Source organism: Podarcis raffonei, chromosome 4 (assembly GCF_027172205.1).
Source record: "Podarcis raffonei isolate rPodRaf1 chromosome 4, rPodRaf1.pri, whole genome shotgun sequence".
In the NCBI taxonomy this organism is placed as follows: domain Eukaryota; kingdom Metazoa; phylum Chordata; class Lepidosauria; order Squamata; family Lacertidae; genus Podarcis; species Podarcis raffonei.
Genome location: NC_070605.1, coordinates 5,576,576 through 5,598,452, shown reverse-complemented (window position 1 = coordinate 5,598,452; position 21,877 = coordinate 5,576,576). Strand labels below are relative to the sequence as shown.

The following is a 21,877-nucleotide window of genomic DNA, read 5'->3' as shown; positions in this document are numbered from 1 at the left end:
CCCCAAAGCCTGAGGTACCCCCCCACACACATAAACACCGGAGTTACCTTTCCTTTCTTTTAAGTATTCTGGATCGACCAGCACGACGCCATCTGAAAAGGAACGAGAGGCAGGTATGAGGGCAATGCAACACTGGTACTTCTGCTCTGCCTGGGTTAGTATAGCTTCCCAGCTCTGTCCACGGAAACATGGCAGGCAACACGTCTTGGTTCGATGTGGAGGAACAGTGGGAATATTGAGCTGGGGAACCCCCAAGGGACGAAGGCTCAGAACTCAGGATGTGAGGATGGAAAGGGCTGGGCGATATCTGGTTTCAAGTGCATACAAAAACATCATGTTTTGGATTCCCGTGGGTAGCCGTGTTGGTCTGACACAGTCGAAAAGGAAAATAAATAAAAATGTCCAGTAGCACCTTAGAGACCAACTTCTTCAGATACACTGAAACAAGTCACCCATGATAATACAGCAACCAGACTTAACATGGACACTGGTACCAGAAAACCAGTATCTGAAGAAGTGTGCATGCACATGAAAGCTCATACCAATAACAAACTTAGTTGGTCTCTAAGGTGCTACTGGAAGGAATTTTTTTTAATTTATTTATTTTGTTTCGACGACGGCAGACCAACACGGCTACCTACCCATAACTGATACCAGAGCCTGCAATAAACCCAGATGCCAACTTTGCTGCCACATACACCCGGACAACACCATCACTGGACCCAACAACATCAAACATGCCATCTCAGGCCTATTTAATTGCTCATCTTCTAACATTGTGTATGCCATCAAATGCCAGGAGTGTCCTTCAGCTCTCTATATTGGAGAAACAGGCCAAACCCTACGCCAAAGGGTAAATGGACATAAATCTGATATCAGGAATCACAAGACAGAGAAACCAGTAGGAGAACACTTCAATCTCCCAGGACATTCTATACAAGATCTCTAAGTAGTTGTCTTATAACAAAAGAATTTCAGAAACAGACTTGAAAGAGAAGTTGCTGAATTACTTATCACTAAACTGAAAACTATGGCGAGACCTGGTCTTAACAGAGATATTGGATTCTTGTCTCACTACACATGCTAAAGCTATTTTTGGTCATCTGCATACTATCCCTTGCTTTTCTTGTAGGACTAATTGCAGGCATTAACAGTCGTCCACAAGTTTACCATACCCATTGAGTCAATCACCCATCTCCAAATACCCTTCTGAGAAAAACCCCACCCCACCCTCCCACTATATATATAGGGTCTGGTGACTTCTGTTTCAGTGTATCCAAAGAAGTGTTCATGCCCACTTCGGCTTATATCCAGAACAAACTTAGTTGGTCTCTAAGGTGCTACTGGACATTTATATTTATATTTTTTAATTCGATCATGTTTTGGGTTGGGGGTGGGGTCAGTCTGGATGATGCCTGGAGTCCCTTCCAATGTTTGGGGTCCTGTGCCCAGGGAAGGTTGGAATCTAACAGAGGGTGTTGCTGTGCTGCTCAGACATGTTTATTTGCAGGACAATGGCCTTCGCTGGCCACTTCAGTGTCCTCAACAGCATCCCCAAACAATAAGCTGGGTTGCAAGAGTGAGAGTACCCTTCAGGCGAATGGCTGGGCCTTTCCTCCAGCCCCCTCACCTATCTGCTGGGTAGGAAAAGCCAGAGTGTTGTGCTTGAGCTGAGCTGGAAGCCGGCTTGGAGCTGGAGACACTGGGACCTGCTTGCTCTGGGCTGGATCCACAGCTGAGACCAATGGAGAAGCAAGATCTCTTTGGGTGTCAATGCTGTGAGCCCCTGTGCCTTATGCTCAGGTTTAACCATTAGGTCCAGTCGCAGACTACTCTGGGGTTGCGGCGCTCATCTCGCTTTACTGGCCGAGGGAGCTGGTGTACAGCTTCCGGGTCATGTGGCCAGCATGACTAAGCTGCTTCTGGCAAACCAGAGCAGCACACGGAAACGCCGTTTAACCCACAGCACCACCCGCGTCCCTATCATGCTCAGGTTTATATATGTGCAAATAAAACCAGATATCCTCAAGGTGCCAGAGTCTCTGCTGACCTTCCAAGGAACCCAGGTAAGTGCCTGGAACCTTTCGCCACTCATAGATGGGGTGGTTTGTGGCAGTAACTAAAGCTGTCCATATGCAACGGTGTCAGGATTTGCCCCTGATATGGAAACCTCAAAGTTCTGAAGCACAGATGAGATGGAGAAGTTTGAGCCTTTCCCCCCTTCTAAATGCTGAAGCCAATTAATTTCTTAAATGGGGAGGATAGCTCAGCTGGTTAGAGCGTGGTGTTGATAACGGCAAGGTTGCTGGTTCAATCCCCGTATGGGACAGCTGCCAATTCCCACATTGCCAGGGGCTGGACTGGATGATCCTAAGGGTCCCATCCAACTCTACAGTTCTGTGAAGACAGGACAGAACTGAGAGCTGCAGGGAAACATCAAATTGGCAGGATCAGCTCCCGTCGGAGCAAAGGAAGTGTGCTGCAGAGATGAGTCAGGCTTTGCAGATTTCCAGGGTGGAGAAATTAGCAGACAGGAAAAAGCCTTTGCTGCCGGTTCAATGTGCCACCAGAGGAAGGGCGGTAATTAAATAGTGGGTGGTGGCGTGGGGGGCAGAGAACAAAGCAAAACACCCGACATCCGCAACAGGAATCCTCCGGATCAGAGGTGATGGAGGCTCCGTGCAGCCCGCTGGCCTTAATAAATAACCCGAGGAAACAGGAAGCACCACACACACAAAGCCGCAGAGCGAGGAACTGTTGGCATTGTTGCAGCACGCGCAACAGGACTACGGACTTCAGTACGGGCTGTGGCACTTTTGGAGCTAATTGGTGCCAATCAGCTTTAAAATCTGGATCTGTCTGAACTGGCACGGCAGAGAAAAATGAGCATTTGGGGGTTCTGCCCATGGCATCATCTTGCCTCCTACCTAGAGGTTTATATTTGGATGATAAACAGGGCAAGCTAAAATTTCCTGCAAGGAATTCTCCACTGAGACACACAAACACAAGGATCCGATTCAGCTAAACGTGTGAGGCAACCAGCCGTTCCATCAGGTTGCGTAGGAGAGGCGAGAACACAGAACAATGGATTCAAATGATGAGAAAGGAAATTTTGACTAAACAAGAGGAGGAACTTTCTGGCAGTAAGAGCTGTTCAACCGTTGAACAGTCTCCCTGCAGAGGTTGTGGACTCCCCTTCCTTGGAGGTTTTTAAGCAGAGGTTGGATGATCATCTATCAGGAATTCTTCAGTTGCGATTCCTGGACTAGATCCCTTCCAGTTCAACAATTTCATGATTTCTATGAGAGTGGGAGATAGGGGGCTGGAGGGCCTCTCCACCTGCTCCAGGCTTAAGCCCAGCGATCTTTGACTCCACTTCTCTCCCTATATCTTTCCATCATAAGAGCTCTGAGAAGCAGTGTGATAGATAGAGCTGTGCCTGAATACAACCAGACTGCATTTTGTCTGAATTATTTCATTCACCCCTTTGGCCAGAGTGGGTTTCTCATCTGCTGCCTAAGCGTGACTCACAGCAGAAGCCTGGAATGCCCCAGAGCATGAGTAAGATTTGTGATCTTCCCAGAAACAGGGAGATGAGTGCCATCATCGACACGTGCTTCCTCAGACGACATGAAACGTTTTCACCCCAGCCGGTCCCAGGTCCCAGCCCCACAGGGGCAGGCTGGGAAGCCCCACTGCCTTGCTGAGCTAATAATAATAATAATAATAATAATAATAATAATAATAATAATATTTATACCCCGCCCATCTGGCTGGGTTTCCCCAACCACTCTGGGCGGCTTCCAACAGAATATTAAAAACAATACAGCATCAGACATTAAAAACTTCCCTAAACAGGGCAGCCTTCAGGTGTCTTTTAAAAGTAAAATAGTTGTTTATTGCCTTGACATATGCTGAGAGGGCGTTACACAGGGCGGGCACCACTACCAAGAAGGCCCTCTGCCTGGTTCTCTGTAACCTGACTTCTCAAAGGGAGGGAACCGCCAGAAGGCCCTCAGTGTTGGACCTCAGTGTCCGGGCTGAACAATGGGAGTGGAGATGCTCCTTCAGGTATACTGGGCCGAGGCCATTTAGGGCTTTAAAGGTCAGCACCAACACTTTGAATTCTGCTCGGAAACGTACTGGGAGCCAATGTAGGTCTTTCAAGACTGGTGTTATGTGGTCTCAGCGGCCGCACCCAGTCACCAGTCTAGCTGCCGCATTCTGGATTAGTTGAAGTTTCCGGGTCACCTTCAAAGGTAGCCCCACGTGGAGCGCATTGCAGTAGTCCAAGCGGGAGATAACTAGAGCACTCTGCACCACTCTGGTGAGACAGTCTGCAGGCAGGAAGGGTCTCAGCCTGTGTACCAGATAGAACTGATAAACAGCTGCCCTGGACACAGAAGTGACCTGTGCCTCCATGGACAGCTGCGAGTCCAAAATGACTCCCAGGCTGCGCACCTGGTCCTTCAGGGGCACAGTTGCCCCATTCAGGACCAGGGAGTCCTCCACACCCGCCCGCCCCGTCCCCCAAAAACAGTACTTCTGTCTTGTCAGGATTCAACCTCAACCCGTTAGCCGTCATCCATCCTCCAACCGCCTCCAGACACTCACACAGGACCTTCACTGCCTTCACTGCGATGCCACGAAATGACATCACATATGAAGGTAAAGAAGAATGGTTACTTTTTAAAGAAGCAGCGCTTGAGGTTGTTGTTGCTTTTCCCCTCCTTCCAGGTAATCTCCCATTTGAGCATTCACACCATAGAACAATAAAAGGTAAAGGGACCCCTGACCATTAAGTCCAGTCGGGAACGACTCTGGGGTTGCGGCGCTCATCTTGCATTATTGGCCGAGGGAGCCGGCGTACACCTTCCAGGTCATGTGGCCAGCATGACTCAGCCGCTTCTGGCGAACCAGAGCAGCGCACGGAAATGCCGTTTACCTCCCTGCCAGAGCGTTATCTATTTATCTACTTGCACTGTGTACTTTCAAACTGCTAGGTGGGCAGGAGCTGGGACTGAGCAACAGGAGCTCACCCCGTCGCGGGGATTCGAACCGCCAACCTTCTGATCGGCAAGTCCTAGGCCCTGTGATTTAACCCACAGCGCCACCCGCGTCCCTTACCCATAGAACAATAGCATCACAGAATTGCAGAGCTTGAAGGGACCGCGAGGTTCATCTGGTCAAACTCCCTGCAATGAAGAAATCCCTTTTCGCTTCGGCAAGACAGCTGCCTCACAGGTTTGTAGGACCATCTCCCGGGCCCACGAGATGGATGTCTCAAGAGAGCAGCGCCTGAGGGCGTTCCTCTCTGTGGCACTTCAGCGGGTGCCAAACTCAACCCAGAGCTCACTTACCCACTGGATCGACGACATCTATGTGGTCCACGAAGTCCCTCTTCCCCAGGTAGACAGTGAGCTGCAGAGAGGAGACATAAAGGCACAAGGCGGCTGTCAGCACCCAGCTGATTCAACAATAAGGTTTCTCACTATGTTATCAACCGATGTGCGCATGCACACACAGCCGCGCAAGTGCCATCAGCCACTTAAAATGTGAGCAGAGCAGATGGGCTGCAAGAGGCATGACGGCAGGATCGCATCTAGTGAAAACACGAGGAGGGGCCTTTTCTGCGGTGGCTCCCTGCTCGTAGAATGCTCTCCCCAGAGAGACTCGCCTGGCACCTTTACTATATATTTTCAGACACCAGGAGAAAACATTCCCCTTCAACCAGGCCTTCAGCCTTTAATACACATAGGGCCTTTTAAAGTGGGGTGTGTGTGTGTGATTTTTAATCTTATTTGTTTTTATGTTGTAAACTGCTTTGTGGTCTCATGATGAAAGGCAGTATATAGTGGTGGACTTGTATGGTTAGAAGCGAGTTTTGGAATAACATATATGACGAATTAAAAAAATTATTTAAACAACATCAAAAAAAGACCGGAGATTTTCCTTCTAGGAATATTACCAACAGAAATAAAGCAAAACACAAGACCACTGTTTATGTACTCAATCACGGCTGCAAGAATACTCGTAGCCAGAATTTGGCAATGTGAAACAATACCAACAATAATAGACTGGCAAACACTCACGGTAGAGTATTTTCATTTAGCAAAACTGACTGGAAAAGTTAGGGGAGCCCTAAATCAAAAAGTATATAGAGAATGGCTATTATTCAAGGAGTATATAAGATCACACTGTAAAAATGAAACTATCCTGGAAGAATTGAATGATACTTGTGTATAATAAATAATTGGGGGAAATGTCTTAGAATAATATGCAGAAAAAGCTATAAAATAAACTGTGCGATAAAATCAAGATATTAGAAAAAGTACTACAAGAATGATTGGAAGTTTTCGTTCCGGAAGACTTTATTGGTCATGATATGACAATACAACCGATAATCTTTTATTTTAATGTTAACTCTTTTTTGCTCTTTATCTTTATTCTTGTTATTCTTTTTTTCATTTTCCTGTGAAACTCTGTTGTAACCATTTGTAATGTATTTGTATGATAGTATTTTAAATCAATAAAGATGTTTATTAAAAAATTTTTTAAAAGGTGGTACAGTGGTACCTCGGGATGTGAATGGGATCCGTTCCGGAGCTCCATTCGTATCCTGAACAGAACATAAGATGCGACTGTGCGGGTCGCGTTTCACCACTTCTGCGCATGCCGTCATTTGACTGGCTGCGCATGCGCGAGCGGTGAAACCCGGAAGTAATGCACTCCGTTACTTCCGGGTCGCCGCGGAGCGCAACCCGAAAATACTTATCCTGAAGCGAATTTATCCCGAGGTATGACTGTATATAGGGACACGGGTGGCGCTGTGGGTTAAACCACAGAGCATAGCTGAAGGCGACCTGGAAACTACAACTAATCCAGAATGCGGCAGCTAGACTGGTGACTGGGAGCGGCCGCTGAGACCACATAACACCAGTCCTGAAAGACCTACATTGGCTCCCAGTACGTTTCTGAGTACAATTCAAAGTGTTGGCGCTGACCTTGAAAGCCCTAAACGGCCTCAAAGGCCCAGTATACCTGAAGGAGAGTCTCCACTCCAAAACGTTCTGCCCGGACACTGAGGTCCAGCGCCAAGGGCCTTCTGGTGGTTCCCTCCCTGCGAGAAGCAAAGTTACAGGGAACCAGGCAAAGGGTCTTCTCGGTAGTGGCACCCAGCCTGTGGAACGCCCTCCTGTCAGATGTCAAGGAAATAAACAACTATCTGACTTTTAGAAGACATCTGAAGGCAGCCCTGTTTAGGGAAAGTTTTTAATGTTTGATGTTTTATTGCATTTTTAATATTTTGTTGGAACCCGCCCAGAGTGGTTGGGGAAACCCAGCCAGATGGGTGGGGTATAAGTAATATATTATTATTATTACCTCGGGATGCGAACGGGATCCGTTTCGGAGCCCCGTTCGCATCCCGAACGGAACGGAACACAAGATGCAACGGCGCGTCTGCACGTGCGTGGATCGTGTTTCGCCACTTCCGCACATGCGCGTGATGTCATTTTGAGCGTCTGCGCATGCGCGAGTGGCGAAACCCGGAAGTAACATGCTCCATTACTTCCGGGTTGCTACAGAGCGCAACTCGAACGCTCTCAACCCGAAGCACATTCAACTTGAGGTATGACTATTATTATTATTATTATTCGAGACATATTGGCAGGTCAAAAATTATGAAACCGATATCACAATATAGACTTCGAAACCTGTTTCTGATGATATATCGATATATCACCCAGTCCTACTGGGGTCTGAACCTGGGACCCTCTGCATGCAGACAAACTGTTCCACCATTTATCCAAACCTCCAGTTCCCACCTGGAGATTCCGAGGGTAGGATTTGGGGTCTCTTGTATGCCCAGCCTGCGCTCTGCCACTGACATTTGCTGGCAAGTTACTCCCAGAGTATGGAGGGCTTTGCTAATAAAAATTGGGCAGGGGTGATCTCTGCTCTCTGTAAACTCTTCCTTGATCAGCTTCAAATTAAAATGACAAAAACAACAGCTTTGAAGCAAGGAGGGCAGACTAACAAAGGCAACCTAAGCTGAGCACTTCTTTGGCCGACAGATGGCTCCGAGAGGAGCTTACGGGAGAATTTGGATGATCTTCCCTACTGCTGTGCTGGACCATGTCTAGTTTTCACAGGCTGATCCATCTTACGAAGCATTTTAAAAAAAAGATTTACAAGGCTTGTGGCGGAAAACCAGGCAGGCTTTGTTCAATCCCGGCTTTGTAGCCATCCGGCCCTAATCGCTCAGTTACCCGCCAGCAGCCAAAAGGGGCCTGTGTGCTCTTAGTTCCATAAAACTGTAGAGGTGGAAGGGACCCAAAGGGTCATCTATCTCAACCCCATGGGATCACAGGAATCAGCAATGGAGGGGAAAGGTTTCTTGTAAACTTGGCAAAGATCAGCCTTCCTCAACCCGCTGCCCTCCAGGGCTCCAAAGCAGCTTTATCCAGGTTTTGCAAGCCTTTATGGCCACCAAGAGACTTACGCTCCATGCCTGGAAGGATAAACACTGTTTATTACTCAACGGTCTGAAGACTTTCAATGCCTACAGTTCAACACTCTTTCTAGAAACCTCAGCTTCGCTCAGAGCCAGGGGACTGGTGGTCATGAGTGGTCAGAGGGAGAAGAGGGAGCAGACAGGAAGGAGGAGAAGCTGAAGAGGCAACAGGGTTTAGTGAGCTGGGAGAGTCTCTGGCAGAGAGCAGTCCAGAATCAGAGGCAGAAGGGGAGGCTGGAGAAGAGGCGGACAGAGAGGCAGCAAGGAATCCGGTTGGTGAGGAAGTCAGGCTTTCCCCCACTCTTGCTGCAACCAGCTCCCATCCCTGCTGGTTTCCCAGAACCAGAAGAGGTATGAAGAGGGAGGAGCAGAGAGAGAAAGGATGGCTGAAATATACTCGGAGTCGAGAGTGGATTTCATGCTCTTTATTCAGCTCATAGTGGTGAGGAGGAATGGAAGTTCCCCCAAAGTGTCTGCTTTATATACATTATTTACACAATGGGCCCCACATGATTGGCTAATTCTGGGATTCTCCTGTAGGCCAATCAGGTTGCGGATTCACTTCCACCTGGAGCTGGATTGGGTGGCTCCTGCGGACCAATAAGACTGCTGCATTCTGAATCCTATTGTTCTAGGACCAATCAGACTGCTGCATTTTGGATCCTATTCAACTCAATACATAACAATGGCAGAGTCCTCACTGCCTCCTGCAGGAGAGAGTTACGCAGTTCCAACTATGTGCTGCGTGTAGAAGTCTTCTTCTCCAGTGGCATCGGCTGCCACCAGAAGCATCAACCTCACCAAAGCTGGGCGATAGGCGGTTTCCAGCATCATGATATATCGGCAGCTAAGCATTGCAATATATTGATCTATTGCAACGTCTGAAATAAGGATGGAGCTATGCAGAGTCATTCGCTGGCTGCACAGTTCTCTCCACACTGTGATTTTCGCCGGCGCCTGCTCTTGCGATTCTCTGCCCTGCTGCAAGAGGCAGGGAGAACTGAGCGGGCTGAGCTAACAGGGGCTGCCGGAATCGAGAGACACGTTTTCTTTTTTTCTAAATGATTTTTATTGGATTTACATATAATCACATTACGTAACATCGTAACCCTCTTGTTTTCTCTCTTTGGCTCGACTGAGCCCAGTGACTTCCCTCCCTCCCATCTGATGGTTTACAAAATTAAACTTTACATCTTTACATTTTGCTTCATTTCCTAGCCTTGTTATAGCATTACCTAAAATATTATATTACTCAACCTGAATAGGTAGCAATTTCACCTTACAGATCTGCAGAAAACCCTGCTAAGGATGTTAATTGCTTACAGTTGTCTTTCAAATATAATATAAATTTGTTCCAGTCCTTTCGGAATGCTTGTTCTCGCTGGTTCCGGATTCTTTCCCCTAGTTTTGCCAGTTCTGCAAAGTCCATCATTTTCATCTGCCACTCTTCTTTTGTTGGTAACTCCTGTTGTTTCCATCTTTGGGCTAACAAAATTCTTGCTGCACTTGTTGCATAGAAGAAGAATTTTCTATCTTGTCTCGGTATTTCTTTACCCACTGTACCCAATAAAAAAGCTGCTGGGTTTTTTTTAACAAAGGTGTTTTTAAACATTTTCTTTAACTCATTATATATCATTTCCCAGAATGCTTTTACCTCTTTGCATGTCCACCACATATGGTAAAAAGTACCTTCCTTTTCCTTACATTTCCAACATTCATTTTTTGTTTTAAACATTTTGGCACATCGTGATTTTTTCATAGCAGACACATACGCCACGATTCGCAATACATTGGCAGGTCTAAAATTATGAGGCGGGTTATCATGATCCGTACTTCAAACCGGTTTTGGATGATATATTGATAGATTGTTGTTGTTTGATCGTTTAGTGGTGTCCGCCTCTTCGTGACCCCCTGGACCAGAGCACGCCAGGCACTTCTGTCTTCCGCTGCCTCCCTCAGTTTGGTCAGACTCATGCTGGTAGCATCAAGAACACTGTCCCACCATCTCGTCCTCTGTCGTCCCCTTCTCCTTGTGCCCTCCATCTTTCCCAACATCAGGGTCTTTTCCAGGGAGTCTTCTCTTCTCATGAGGTGGCCAAAGTCTTGGAGCCTCAGCTTCAGGATCTGTCCTTCCAGTGAGCACTCAGGGCTGATTTCCTTCAGAATGAATAGGTTGGATCTTCTTGCAGTCCATGGGACTCTCAAGAGTCTCTTCCAGCACCAGAATTCAAAAGCATCCATTCTTCGGCGATCAGCCTTCTTTGTGGTCCAGCTCTCACTTCCATACATCACTACTGGGAAAACCATCACTTTGACTATACGGGCCTTTGTTGGCAAGGTGATGTCTCTGCTTTTTAAGATGCTGTCTAGGTTTGTCATTGCTTTTCTCCCAAGAAGCAGGCGTTTTTTAATTTCGTGATTGCTGTCACCATCTGCAGTGATCATGGAGCCCAAGAAAGTAAAATCTCTCACTGCTCTCACCCATTGATAGATTGCCCAGGCCTAAACCTCACTAACATTAGGACCAGACCTGATGCAGATCACCTTCCTGCTTAACCGGTACGTGAAACCCTCGGTTGTGGGGGTGTCTGCTGAGCGCAGAGTGCCCATGAGGCTGCCATAACAAGCCACGCCAGTGGAGAGGGAGGGAGGCAGTGCAGGATAGGGCCCTTCGGAAACAGCGACAGGCACTCCAGGAATTGCTGGTGCTCCTGGTGCAGAGGCAGTGAGTCATCCGCTCGATTCAAATTCAAATGCGGACCTTGCCTTCCTCCCTTCCAGCCTCCAGGAAGCCCAGAGATAAGCAGTTCCTGGAAGGCCAGAGAGCTCCTCTCAAACCTTTATGTGCTGCCTGAACAAGACCACATTAAAGTGTTTAATCACAGGGGCGGCTACACCAGGCGCATCATTAAAAAGAATTATGAGCACAGCTCTCGAGTGGGAAGGGAGAGAGAATCAGGTGTGGAAAGGGAAAGCATCAGCAGGTACCCTCCACTCTCTTTTTTTAAAAAAAATACTTATACTTTTCAAGTTTATACATTTCACTAATTTTACAATCATTTTGACATTTCAAAACTTGGCTTCCTCCCCCCTCTTTCTGTGGCTCCTTAAATTTATTTTTAATATCTTCTGCAAGTCCAAACTGACTTAATTTGCTCATTTATTCATCTTCTTTAAATATAAACTCCTATGAAACTGCAGGTTATTACAATACTCCTGCTAATGTTCTTAACTGCTCACAGTTTATCTGTGACTTTCAATAAACCATTTCCATTCTTTTCTTAAAAAAAGGTTGTTATCTTGAATTTCTTATCCTTCCGGTAAGTTTTGCCGTTTCTGCATATTCCATAAGTTTTTGTATCTGTTCTTCCTTTGCTGGGGCTTCTGCTTCTTTCCATTTTGGGGTGAGTAACATTCTTGCCATTGTAGTAGCATATATGAATAAGTTTCTATACAGGTTAAGTAGTTGTGTCCCTGTAATTCCCAAAAGCTTCTGGGTTTTTTTGGGGGGGGTTTAACAAAGGTTATTTTCAACATCCTTTTTGTTTCATTATATATCATTTCCCAGTAAGCTTTTACCTTAGCACAAGAACCACATATGAATACCCTTGATTCTTGAGCCCAGCTGCGGGAAGCTGCCCCAGAAGTTGTCAGGCCATTGGGCTGCCCAGCCCAGGACTGGTGTTACGGCTAAAATCTGGGTGCGGGGCTACTCTGTCACCCAGCTCATCGGACTAAGTCCGTGGGTCCCTGCGGAAGAAAATGAGCTCAGCCGGACAGGAGCAAACTGCAGAAGATCCAAGTTTATTGCGCAACAGGTTCAAGGCAAGATTGAACAGCGAGAAAGGGGTGACATGAACTTTTGAAACTCCCTCCATGTCCCAGAATACAGTGCAAAACACATCCCAGTTACATCATGAATACATTAAGGAAAGGTTGGGTTACACAGATTACATCATGAATACATTAAGGAGAGGTTGGGTTACACCGGATTAACATATGGAGGAGGGAGGGGGGAATATGCAGAGCTGGAGATATGCGCAGATAAGTGCTTCCTGAGTGCAGGTGACGGGAAGACAATGGTCCATGTATGCATAGTCTGCCACCTGGCATTGCCCGGAGGAAAGGCTTGGCAGAGTGATTTGACAGGATTAGGGTCTTGACACCTTGTTTGAGGGATTATGGAGGACAGGGGAGGTGTCATAGAGTCCTAGAGAAATTGAGCAAATTGGCACGTTGATTTTCTATGAATTTTATAGATTTTAGTCCCCTTTGACATTGACAATTGGAAATAAATTGATATATCGTAGCGAAGAAGAAGGTGAAGAAGACATGCCCCCCCCTTTCCGTAACACTGGCAAGAATGATAGAGGGGAAAGGGACCCCAAGGATCATCCAGTCCACTGCTCTTGCAATGCAGGAACCGGAATAATAATAATAATAATAATAATAATAATAATAATAATAATAATTTTATTATTTTCATCCTGCCCATCTGGCTGGGTTTCCCCAGCAACTGAAGCATCCAAGCTCTTGTGAGATCTTGTGCTTGACCTCTGGGGGACCCTTCCAACTTGACGATTGTACAATGAGCCATCTAGCAGGGCTCTTTGCATTGCGTCTGCTCCCCTTATTCCCTCAGACTCTGTCTCCATCTCCCCCCCCCCCCAAAAAAAAACCCTTTCCAGGCTTTGGCATCAGCCGTACGAAGCGCGATAGTCGTGCTTTTGCAAAGCCCCAGGAATTCCAGGCGCAGCTGATTAGCTCCCTGACCCTGCAGTTCATCCAATTAGGTTATTGAATAAGCCTCCATCTCAATCACATTTCGAGGGCTTGGGCTCGGGAGGCGGCTGCATGACTCACCGTCGCCGGCAGCCGACATCTGGGAAGAAAACAACTCCCGTTATCAAAAGAGTCGCCTGCCGACGAATCTGCCTCGGTGGCAGATGGGTCCTCGCGAAGGACACCAGGGGTGGCTCAAAATCTCTTTGAAGGCTGAGCTCCAGCTGTGAATGCGGCTCAATGGCAACCTTGGAACGAGGTCTGCTAGGAAGGTCTGTCTGCTCCTGGAGAGGCCTGGGTCACCGGCGGTCAGCCCAGGTGGGCAGACACCTGCTTCTCTGTTCAGGAGAGGCGCCCAGGTGGGAATGGAAAAGTCAGCATCTCTCAGCCGAGCCTACCTCACAGGGTGGTTGTGAAGGTGTCACTATCTTGCAGGAAGGATTTGAGTGCATACCAAAACATCATGTTTTGGGTTGGGGGTGGCCAATTCTGGATCCACATGTCCTTCCACAGTGGGGACATTGGTTTCCGGGTGGGAGTTGATCACGGTGTGGATTTGCCAAGTGTGCCTTCCTCCTAGCACGTTTCTCCCTTGCGTCCTGAGTTCGAGTGTCTTCAAAGCCCACGACACCTTTGGTAAAGGCTGTTCTCCAACTGGAGCACTCGCAGGCAAGTGTTTCCCAGTTGTTGGTGATTATACTACATTTTTAAAGATTTGCCTTGAGAGCATCTCTGAACCTCTTTTGTTGAACACCAGTATTATGCTTTCCATTTATCTGAAGAAATGTGCATGCATATGAAAGCTTATACCCAGAAGAAACTTAGTTGGTCTCTAGGGTGCTACTGGACATTTTAAAAACATTTTTATTTTTTCCATTTCTAAGTTCGGAATAGAGTAGTTGATTTGGAAGACGATAATCAGGCATATGCACAACATTTGCAGGACAAAGCCACTTCCGGCCTGCCCAGGAGGTGGGGTTGCGGGCTTCACGCCCACCCCCCATGTGAGCGGGGGCTGGTTCCAGCCCCCGTGAGAGCAGGGGAATCCCGGCCGTGTCTGCCCCCCCAGCCAGCCAATCGTCTGGCTGGGGGGGGGGTGACCTGCCCTATTTAGGGCCAACGCAGAGGGGGCTCGCCCTCTTTTCGCCGGCTAGCCCCCACGTTTTCCCACCCTCCCTCCCTTTAGGTAGGCTTTAGGTAGGTCTCTGACTTTGCTATGGACTTCGGTCTGTCGCCGCAAGGGGCATGGTAGGAATTTTTCCCAATTGGCAATTTCAGCCATTTGGTTTTTCGCCTACCTCGTAGCAACTCGTCACAACTTTTCGGCATTGGCGGTAGGCATTGGTAAGAAGGGGTTAAGAGGATGTGGGGGGGGAGGAACGCCATCACCTCCCCCCAGTGAGCGAAGGGTGGTCCGTTAAAGGACTCCGGGGGGCGTGGCCCTGTCCGAAGCCTATGGAGGTGTGGGCCAAAGGCACGCCCCAGAGCGGTGACCCGGGGGAGCTCCTAGTCGACGTGCCTCGGCAGGAGACTCCCCCGATATAGTGTTAACCCTTCCCCGTGTCTCCAGCAAGTGGGCTGGAGCCGGATAGTCGCTAGGACCAATGCCTAAGCCAATGCCTCTCATTCCTGAATTCAATAAAGTTGTGGCCTAATTCGCCCATTTAACCTTAAACTATGGTGTCTCGTGTCTTTATTTATCCTGGTGGGGGGCGGGAACTCACCACGCAATGGCCTTCGCTGTCCATTTTGGTGTCCTCAACAGCATCCCCAAAGAATAAGCTGGGTTGCAAGAGCTGCCACTAAGCCAGAGTACCCTTCAGGCGAATGGCTGGGCCTTTCCTCCAGCCCCCTCACCTATCTGCTGGGTAGGAGACCGAGAGCGAGAGAGTTGTGCTTGAGCTGAGCTGAAAGCCGGCTGGGAGATGGAGACACCGAGACCTGCTTGCTCTGGGCTGGATCCACAATGGTGGCAAATGAAGAAGCAAGATCTGTTGGGGTATCAATGCTCTGAGTCACTCCATCTTATGCTCGTGTTATATATATATGTGTGCAAATACAGTCATACCTCGGGTTAGAGACGCTTCAGGTTGCGTTTTTTTGGGTTACATACCCACTGAAACCTGGAGGTACCGGCTAGATGGAAACAGGAAGAAATTCCAACAGTGGAAGAATGGAGAAGGACATTGTCCGAATATGCAGAATTGGACAAATTAACTGGGAAGATTCGATACCAGAAAGACCAAAAGTTTATTGAGGACTGGGGAAAATTTACAGAATACCTGAAAAATATATGTGATGCACAGACAGCGCTTATTGGTTTTGAACAGACTCTGTGAAATAGTAAGAAATACTGCAAAAAAGAGAGTAAGAGGAAAAGGAGTGGGGAAAGGCAATATCATGTTTAGAAAGGCGTCAATAAATAGAAATTTTTCGAAAGATTGACAGAGAAACTGAGGGAAGTCAAATATTGAAGCATGAGTGTAAAGTAATTTGTTGACTGTATAAAACTTGTTTGGAAAATGAATAAAAATTATTTTTTTTTTTAAAAAAAGAAAGAAACCTGGAGGTACCAGAACAGGTTACTTCTGGGTTTCAGCAGTCACGCATGTGCAGAAGCGCTAAATCACGCTTTGCGCATGTACAGAAGTGCCGAGTCGCAACCCACGCATGCGCAAACGCAGCGCTGCGGGTTGCGAATGCTGTGGGTTGTGAATGTGCCTACTGCACAGATCACGGTTCGCAACCCGAGCGTCCACTGTATAACCTGATACAGTGGTACCTCGGTTTAAGAAGAGTCCTGTTTACAAATGATTCGGTTTATGAACTCTGCAAAACCAGAAGTAGTATCCAGGTTTGCAAATCTTACTTCGGTCTAAGAATGGAAGCCGAACGGTGGAAGGGCACTGGCAGTGGGAGGCCTCATGAGGGAAAGCGCGCTGCGGTTTAAAAACGGACTTCTGGAACGGATTAAGTTCGTAAACCGAGGTACCACTGTATTCTAAAGACACCGCCGTCTCATCTGACCTTCATTCCGAGGAAAGTGAAGCCTTGGACTCCCTCTCAGACATTGCGGTGTCGTGCAACAGCTAGTTTAACGCAACTGAAGTGGGTCGAAGTGCTCTGCCACACAGCACAACAAATCTGCTTCAAAAAGCAAAACAGCTGGACGTTTTGTGGTTTGGAAAAGTGAGACGCCAACCAATGACTCATGGGGAGATGTGTAAACATGCCACAAGCAAATCAAGATGGAGAGCAGGAGGCGCGCTCAGAGTTGTATAAGCACCCCACAAACAAATCGCAACAAATGTCAACACCAGATGTAACACAACATCCTGGAAAGCTTTGTGCAGGCAAATGAGGATGAAAGCTCACTAAATAGGTCACCCGGAGAGCCCATCAAAAACTGCCTTTTCCTTGCCTGGAAAGGAGTTGGGGACCCAGACATCCTGACACCTTCCCACTGCTGTTGCACCCCATTACCAACCCCTGAGGCTGGCTGCCCCAATTCCAGCCTGTCCCTCTTTGTTCCATGCAGACTGTTATGTAGTGAGTTGAATAGGATCCAAACTGCAGCAGTCTGATTGGTCCTAGAACAATAGGATCCAAAAGGCAGCAGTCCGATTGGTCCTAGAACAATAGGATTCAGAATGCAGCAGTCTGATTGGTCCTAGAACAATGCAGCAGTATGATTGGTTGGCAGGAACTACCCAATCATGCTCCAGATAGAAGTGAATCCACAACCTGATTGGCTTACAGTAGAATTCCGGAATTAGCCAATCATGTGCAGCCCATTCTGTAAATAATGTATATAAAGCAGATACTTTGAGGGGACTTTCATTCATTCCTCCTCACCACTATGAGCTGAATAAAGAGCATGAAATCACTTTGCGACTCTGAGTATATTTCACAGACCTATTGTTTATCAAAGGAAAATATCCACAGAGCCAAAGCTCTCTGAAACAATGTCCTCCCCCCCCCCACACCACCTTGCCCTTGTGATGCTCCAGGACTGAACCAGGGACCCTCTGAATGCTGCTCTACCACTGAACTACGGTCCCGCCAATGCTCAGAATGTCTTTTGAGAAAGCTCTGGGTGTTTGCCTGTTTTATTCCTCTTGTTCTGAATTTGCAGAAACAGTGTTTCCTAGTTCGCAAAAGGTGTGGGGTTCAGCCCCGCTATCCACCCACCCCACAGCAAGCAAGAGTCCTGCTTTGGAGAAACTCATGTCCCATGGGAAAAGGGGGGGAATAGTATTCAAAATGCAACGAAGCAATTTTGGAGTCAGCTCAGAGGCAAGCCCTGCAGCTAAGTCAGAAAGAGTCTTCAGCCACCCAGCCGAGTCTTTCATTTTCATTGCCCAAACTGAATAATGAAAATGTTAATAATAATAATAATAATAATAATAATAATAATAATAATAATAATAATAATTTATTTATACCCCAGCCATCTGCCTGGGTTTCCCCAGCCACTCTGGGCAGCTTCCAACACAATATTAAAATACAATAGTCTATTAAACATTAAAAGCTTCCCTAAACTGGGCTGCCTTCAGATGTCTTCTAAAAGTCTGGTAGTTGTTGTTCTCTTTGACATCTGGTGGGAGGGCGTTCCACAGGGTGGGCGCCACCACAGAGAAGGCCCTCTGCCTGGTTCCCTGTAACTTGACTTCTTACAGCGAGGGAACCGCCAGAAGGCCCTCGGAGCTGGACCTCAGTGTCCGGGCAGAACGATGGGGGTGGAGATGCTCCTTCAGGTATACTGGACTGAGGCCGTTTAGGGCTTTCAAGGTCATCACCAACACTTCGAATTGTGCTCGGAAACATACTGGGAGCCAATGCAAATCTCTCAGGACTGGTGTTATGTGGTCTTGGTGGCCACTGCCAGTCACCAGTCTAGCTGCCGCATTCTGGATTACCGTATTTTTTCCTCTATAAGACTCACTTTTTCCCTCCTAAAAAGTAAGGGGAAATGTGTGTGCGTCTTATGGAGTGAATGCAGGCTGCGCAGCTATCCCAGAAGCCAGAACAGCAAGAGGGATTGCTGCTTTCACTGCACAGTTGCTGTTCTGGCTTCTGAGATTCAGAATATTTTTTTTCTTGTTTTCCTCCTCCAAAAACTAGGTGCGTCTTGTGGTCTGGTGCATCTTATAGAGCGAAAAATACGGTAATTGCAGTTTCCGAGTCACATTCAAAGGTAGCCCCACATAGAGCACATTGCAGTTGTCCAAGTGGGAGATAACCAGAGCATGCACCACTCTGGTGAGACAGTTTGTGGGCAGGGAGGGTCTCAGCCTGCGTACCAGATGGAGCTGATAAACAGCTGCCATGGACACAGAATTGACCTGCGCCTCCATGGACAGCTGTGAGTCCAAAATGACTCCCAGGCTGCGCACCTAGTACTTCAGGGGCACAGTTACCCCATTCAGGACCAGGGAGTCCTCCACACCTGCCCGCCTCCTGTCCCCCCAAAACAGTACTTCTGTCTTGTCAGGATTCAACCTCAATCTGTTAGCCGCCATCCATCCTCCAACCGCCTCCAGACACTCACACAGTTAAAAGCCATCTCTCCCAGCCTTGCACAGTCAGTATAATGCAAGCCCTCCAGGCCTGGGGACTGTCTCCCCGCTTCCAGCCAATCCGATCTGGCATCCTCCTTCTCCTCTTATAAGAGCACTGAGTGATGTGTATCAGGGTCAGGCGGAGGTGGCACAGGTGAGCTCGCCTAGCAACAAGATGCTGGTTTGCAGGAGGCTGTTGTTGCCTTGGATGAAAAGCACTTAGCCTGCTGGCAAGGTGAAGGACGGCCCCAATGCTGAATGCTGGCATTCTGAACAAGCTTGCCAGTATACTCACTATTATTATTATTATAATTATAATTATTTATTAAACCCATTAGTTGCTTTTTTTTCTTGCCACAGCGATGCAAAGAGTCTTAGAATCACAGAACTGTAGAGCTGCAAGGGCCCCCCCGAGGGTCATCCAGACCAACCCCCTACGATGCAGAGATTGCAGCTAAAGCACCCATGACAGGTGGCCGCCCAACCTCTGCTTTAAAATCCCCCAAGGAAAGGGAGCCCACAACCTCCCAAGTGAGTCGAAGCTCTTGCACCCAGGGAGTTATTCCTAACGTTTAGTCGGGGTCTCCTTTTTTGACATTCATTTATTTATTAAATTTATGGACGGTCACAAGATCTCAGGGTGGTTCGCAGAATAATCAAAGCTGCACATAACTCTTATTTATTGAGTCCAGACAGGGACTTAAGAAAGCTTACAGTCAAAAACAAACAACTAAAAAGATATATTTATGTGAAGGGGCAGGAGCAAGTATCCACCACAGCTTCTACTCTACTCTATTCTATTCTATTCTATTCTATTCTATTCTATTCTATTCTATTCTATTATTTTGGTTTTCCCAGTAGTGATGTATGGAAGTGAGAGCTGGACCATAAAGAAGGCTGATCGCCGAAGAATTGATGCTTTTGAATTCTGGCGCTGGAGGAGACTCTTGAGAGTCCCATGGACTGCAAGAAGATCAAACCTCTCCATTCTGAAGGAAATCAGCCCTGAGTGCTCACTGGAAGGACAGATCCTGAAGCTGAGGCTCCAAGACTTTGGCCACCTCATGAGAAGAGAAGACTCCCTGGAAAAGACCCTGATGTTGGGAAAGATGGAGGGCACAAGGAGAAGGGGACAACAGAGGACGAGATGGTGGGACAGTGTTCTCGAAGCTACAAACATGAGTCTGACCAAACTGCGGGAGGCAGTGGAAGACAGGAGGGCCTGGCGTGCTGTGGTCCAGGGGGTCACAAAGAGTCGGACATGACTAAACAACTAAACAAATGTACAAGGCAGCTTGAAAGATGGGGAAACAGCAAAATATTATTCCTGCATTGCAAGGGGTTGGAGTAGAAGGCCAACTCTATGATTCTGTGATTCTATAAAATATACAACAAAGATTGCACACCCCATAAGTATCCGATCCAATGCAAATAAGTCATAATAAAACTTGTATCAAATAAAGAAATAGTCAACAATCCATCTAGAATATGCAAAGCTTGTGTACACCTGCTGTGCCTTGTCTTGATGACGGGACGCACTCATTGATGCCTTTAATAATAATAATAATAATAATAATAATAATAATAATTTATTATTTGTACCCCGCCCATCTGGCTGGGTTTCCCCAGCCACTCTGGACGGCTTCCATAGAAACCAAAAAACACTAAAATATCATACATTAAAAACTTCCCTGAACAGGGCTGCCTTAAGATGTCTTCTGAATGTCAGGTAGTTGTTTATCGTTTTGACATCTGGTGGGAGGGCGTTCCACAGGGCGGGTGCCACTACCGAGAAGGCCCTCTGCCTGGTTCCCTGTAGCTTTGCTTCTTGCAATGAGGGAACCGCCAGATGGCCCTCGGAGCTGGACCTCAGCGTCCCGGCAGAACGATGGGGGTGGAGACGCTCCTTCAGGTATACTGGGCCGAGGCCGTTTAGGGCTTTAAAGGTCAACACCAGCACTTTGAATTGTGCTCGGAAACATACTGGGAGCCAATGTAGGTCTTTCAAGACCGGTGTTATGTGGTCTCGGCGGCCGCCCCCAGTCACCAGTCTAGCTGCCGCATTCTGGATTAGCTGTATCAGAATTAGCATTCTGGATTAAAGCTTTTAGCAGAAGGCTTTATTCTGAGTCTGAGTCCTGATTCCAGAGGGTGGGAGGATAATAATAATAATAATAATTTATTATTTATACCCCGCCCATCTGACTGGGCCTCCCCAGCCACTCTGGGCGGCTTCCATAAAAACCAAAAATACAGTAAAATATCACACGTTAAAAACTTCCCTGAACAGGGCTGCCTTAAGATGTCTTCTGAATGTCAGGTAGTTGTTTATCGCTTTGACATCTGCTGGAAGGGCGTTCCACAGGGCGGGCGCCACTACCGAGAAGGCTCTCTGCCTGGTTCCCTGTAGCTTTGCTTCTCGCAGTGAGGGAACCGCCAGAAGGGCCTCGGCATTGGACGTCAGTGTCTGAGCAGAACGATGGGGGTGGAGGCACTCCTTCGGGTATACTGGACCGAGGCCATTTAGGGCTTTAAAGGTCAGCACCAACACTTTGAATTGTGCTCGGAAACGTACTGCAAGTTCTCCATTCCCAGAAATAAATAACGAGAACAAAATCCCATTTCCCCCCTCCGTCTTCTTCTCTCCCACTTCCCCAAACGAAAGAAACCCAAAGAACTGGTGAAGAAGTTCAGCTTACCTTCCCATTGGGACTGGCTTTCTTGAACACCCTGAAAAACAAGAGGGGAAGGAAAAGGTGAATGAGGGCGAATGAGAGAGACCTTCAGCACACAGGAACTAATGTGCAATCACAGACTTGGAAGGGACCCCGAGGGTCATCTAGTCCAACCCCCTACAATGATGGAATCTCAACTAAAGCAGCCATGGCAGGTGGCCATCCAACCTCTGCTTAAAAGCCTCCAAGGAAGGAGAGTCCACCCCTTTCCACTGTCGAACAGCTCTCACCATTCTTCTTGTTTAATTGGAATCTCTTTTCCTGTAACTTGAAGCCACAGGTTC

General features: G+C 47.5%; 1 protein-coding gene across 5 annotated transcripts in view; it reads right to left on the bottom strand.

The window, feature by feature from the left end:
• Positions 1-21,877, bottom strand: part of ARRB1 (arrestin beta 1) — a 123,448-nt gene that overhangs the window by 31,827 nt on the left and 69,744 nt on the right. For all 5 annotated transcript variants that reach the window (XM_053385327.1, XM_053385325.1, XM_053385326.1 and 2 more), the window contains exons 2-4: positions 21,558-21,588; positions 5,361-5,421; positions 48-92 (exon numbers count right to left, since the gene is read on the bottom strand). In XM_053385327.1, coding sequence (XP_053241302.1) covers positions 48-92; positions 5,361-5,421; positions 21,558-21,588 — 137 coding nt within the window. The remainder of the gene's footprint in view (positions 1-47; positions 93-5,360; positions 5,422-21,557; positions 21,589-21,877) is intronic.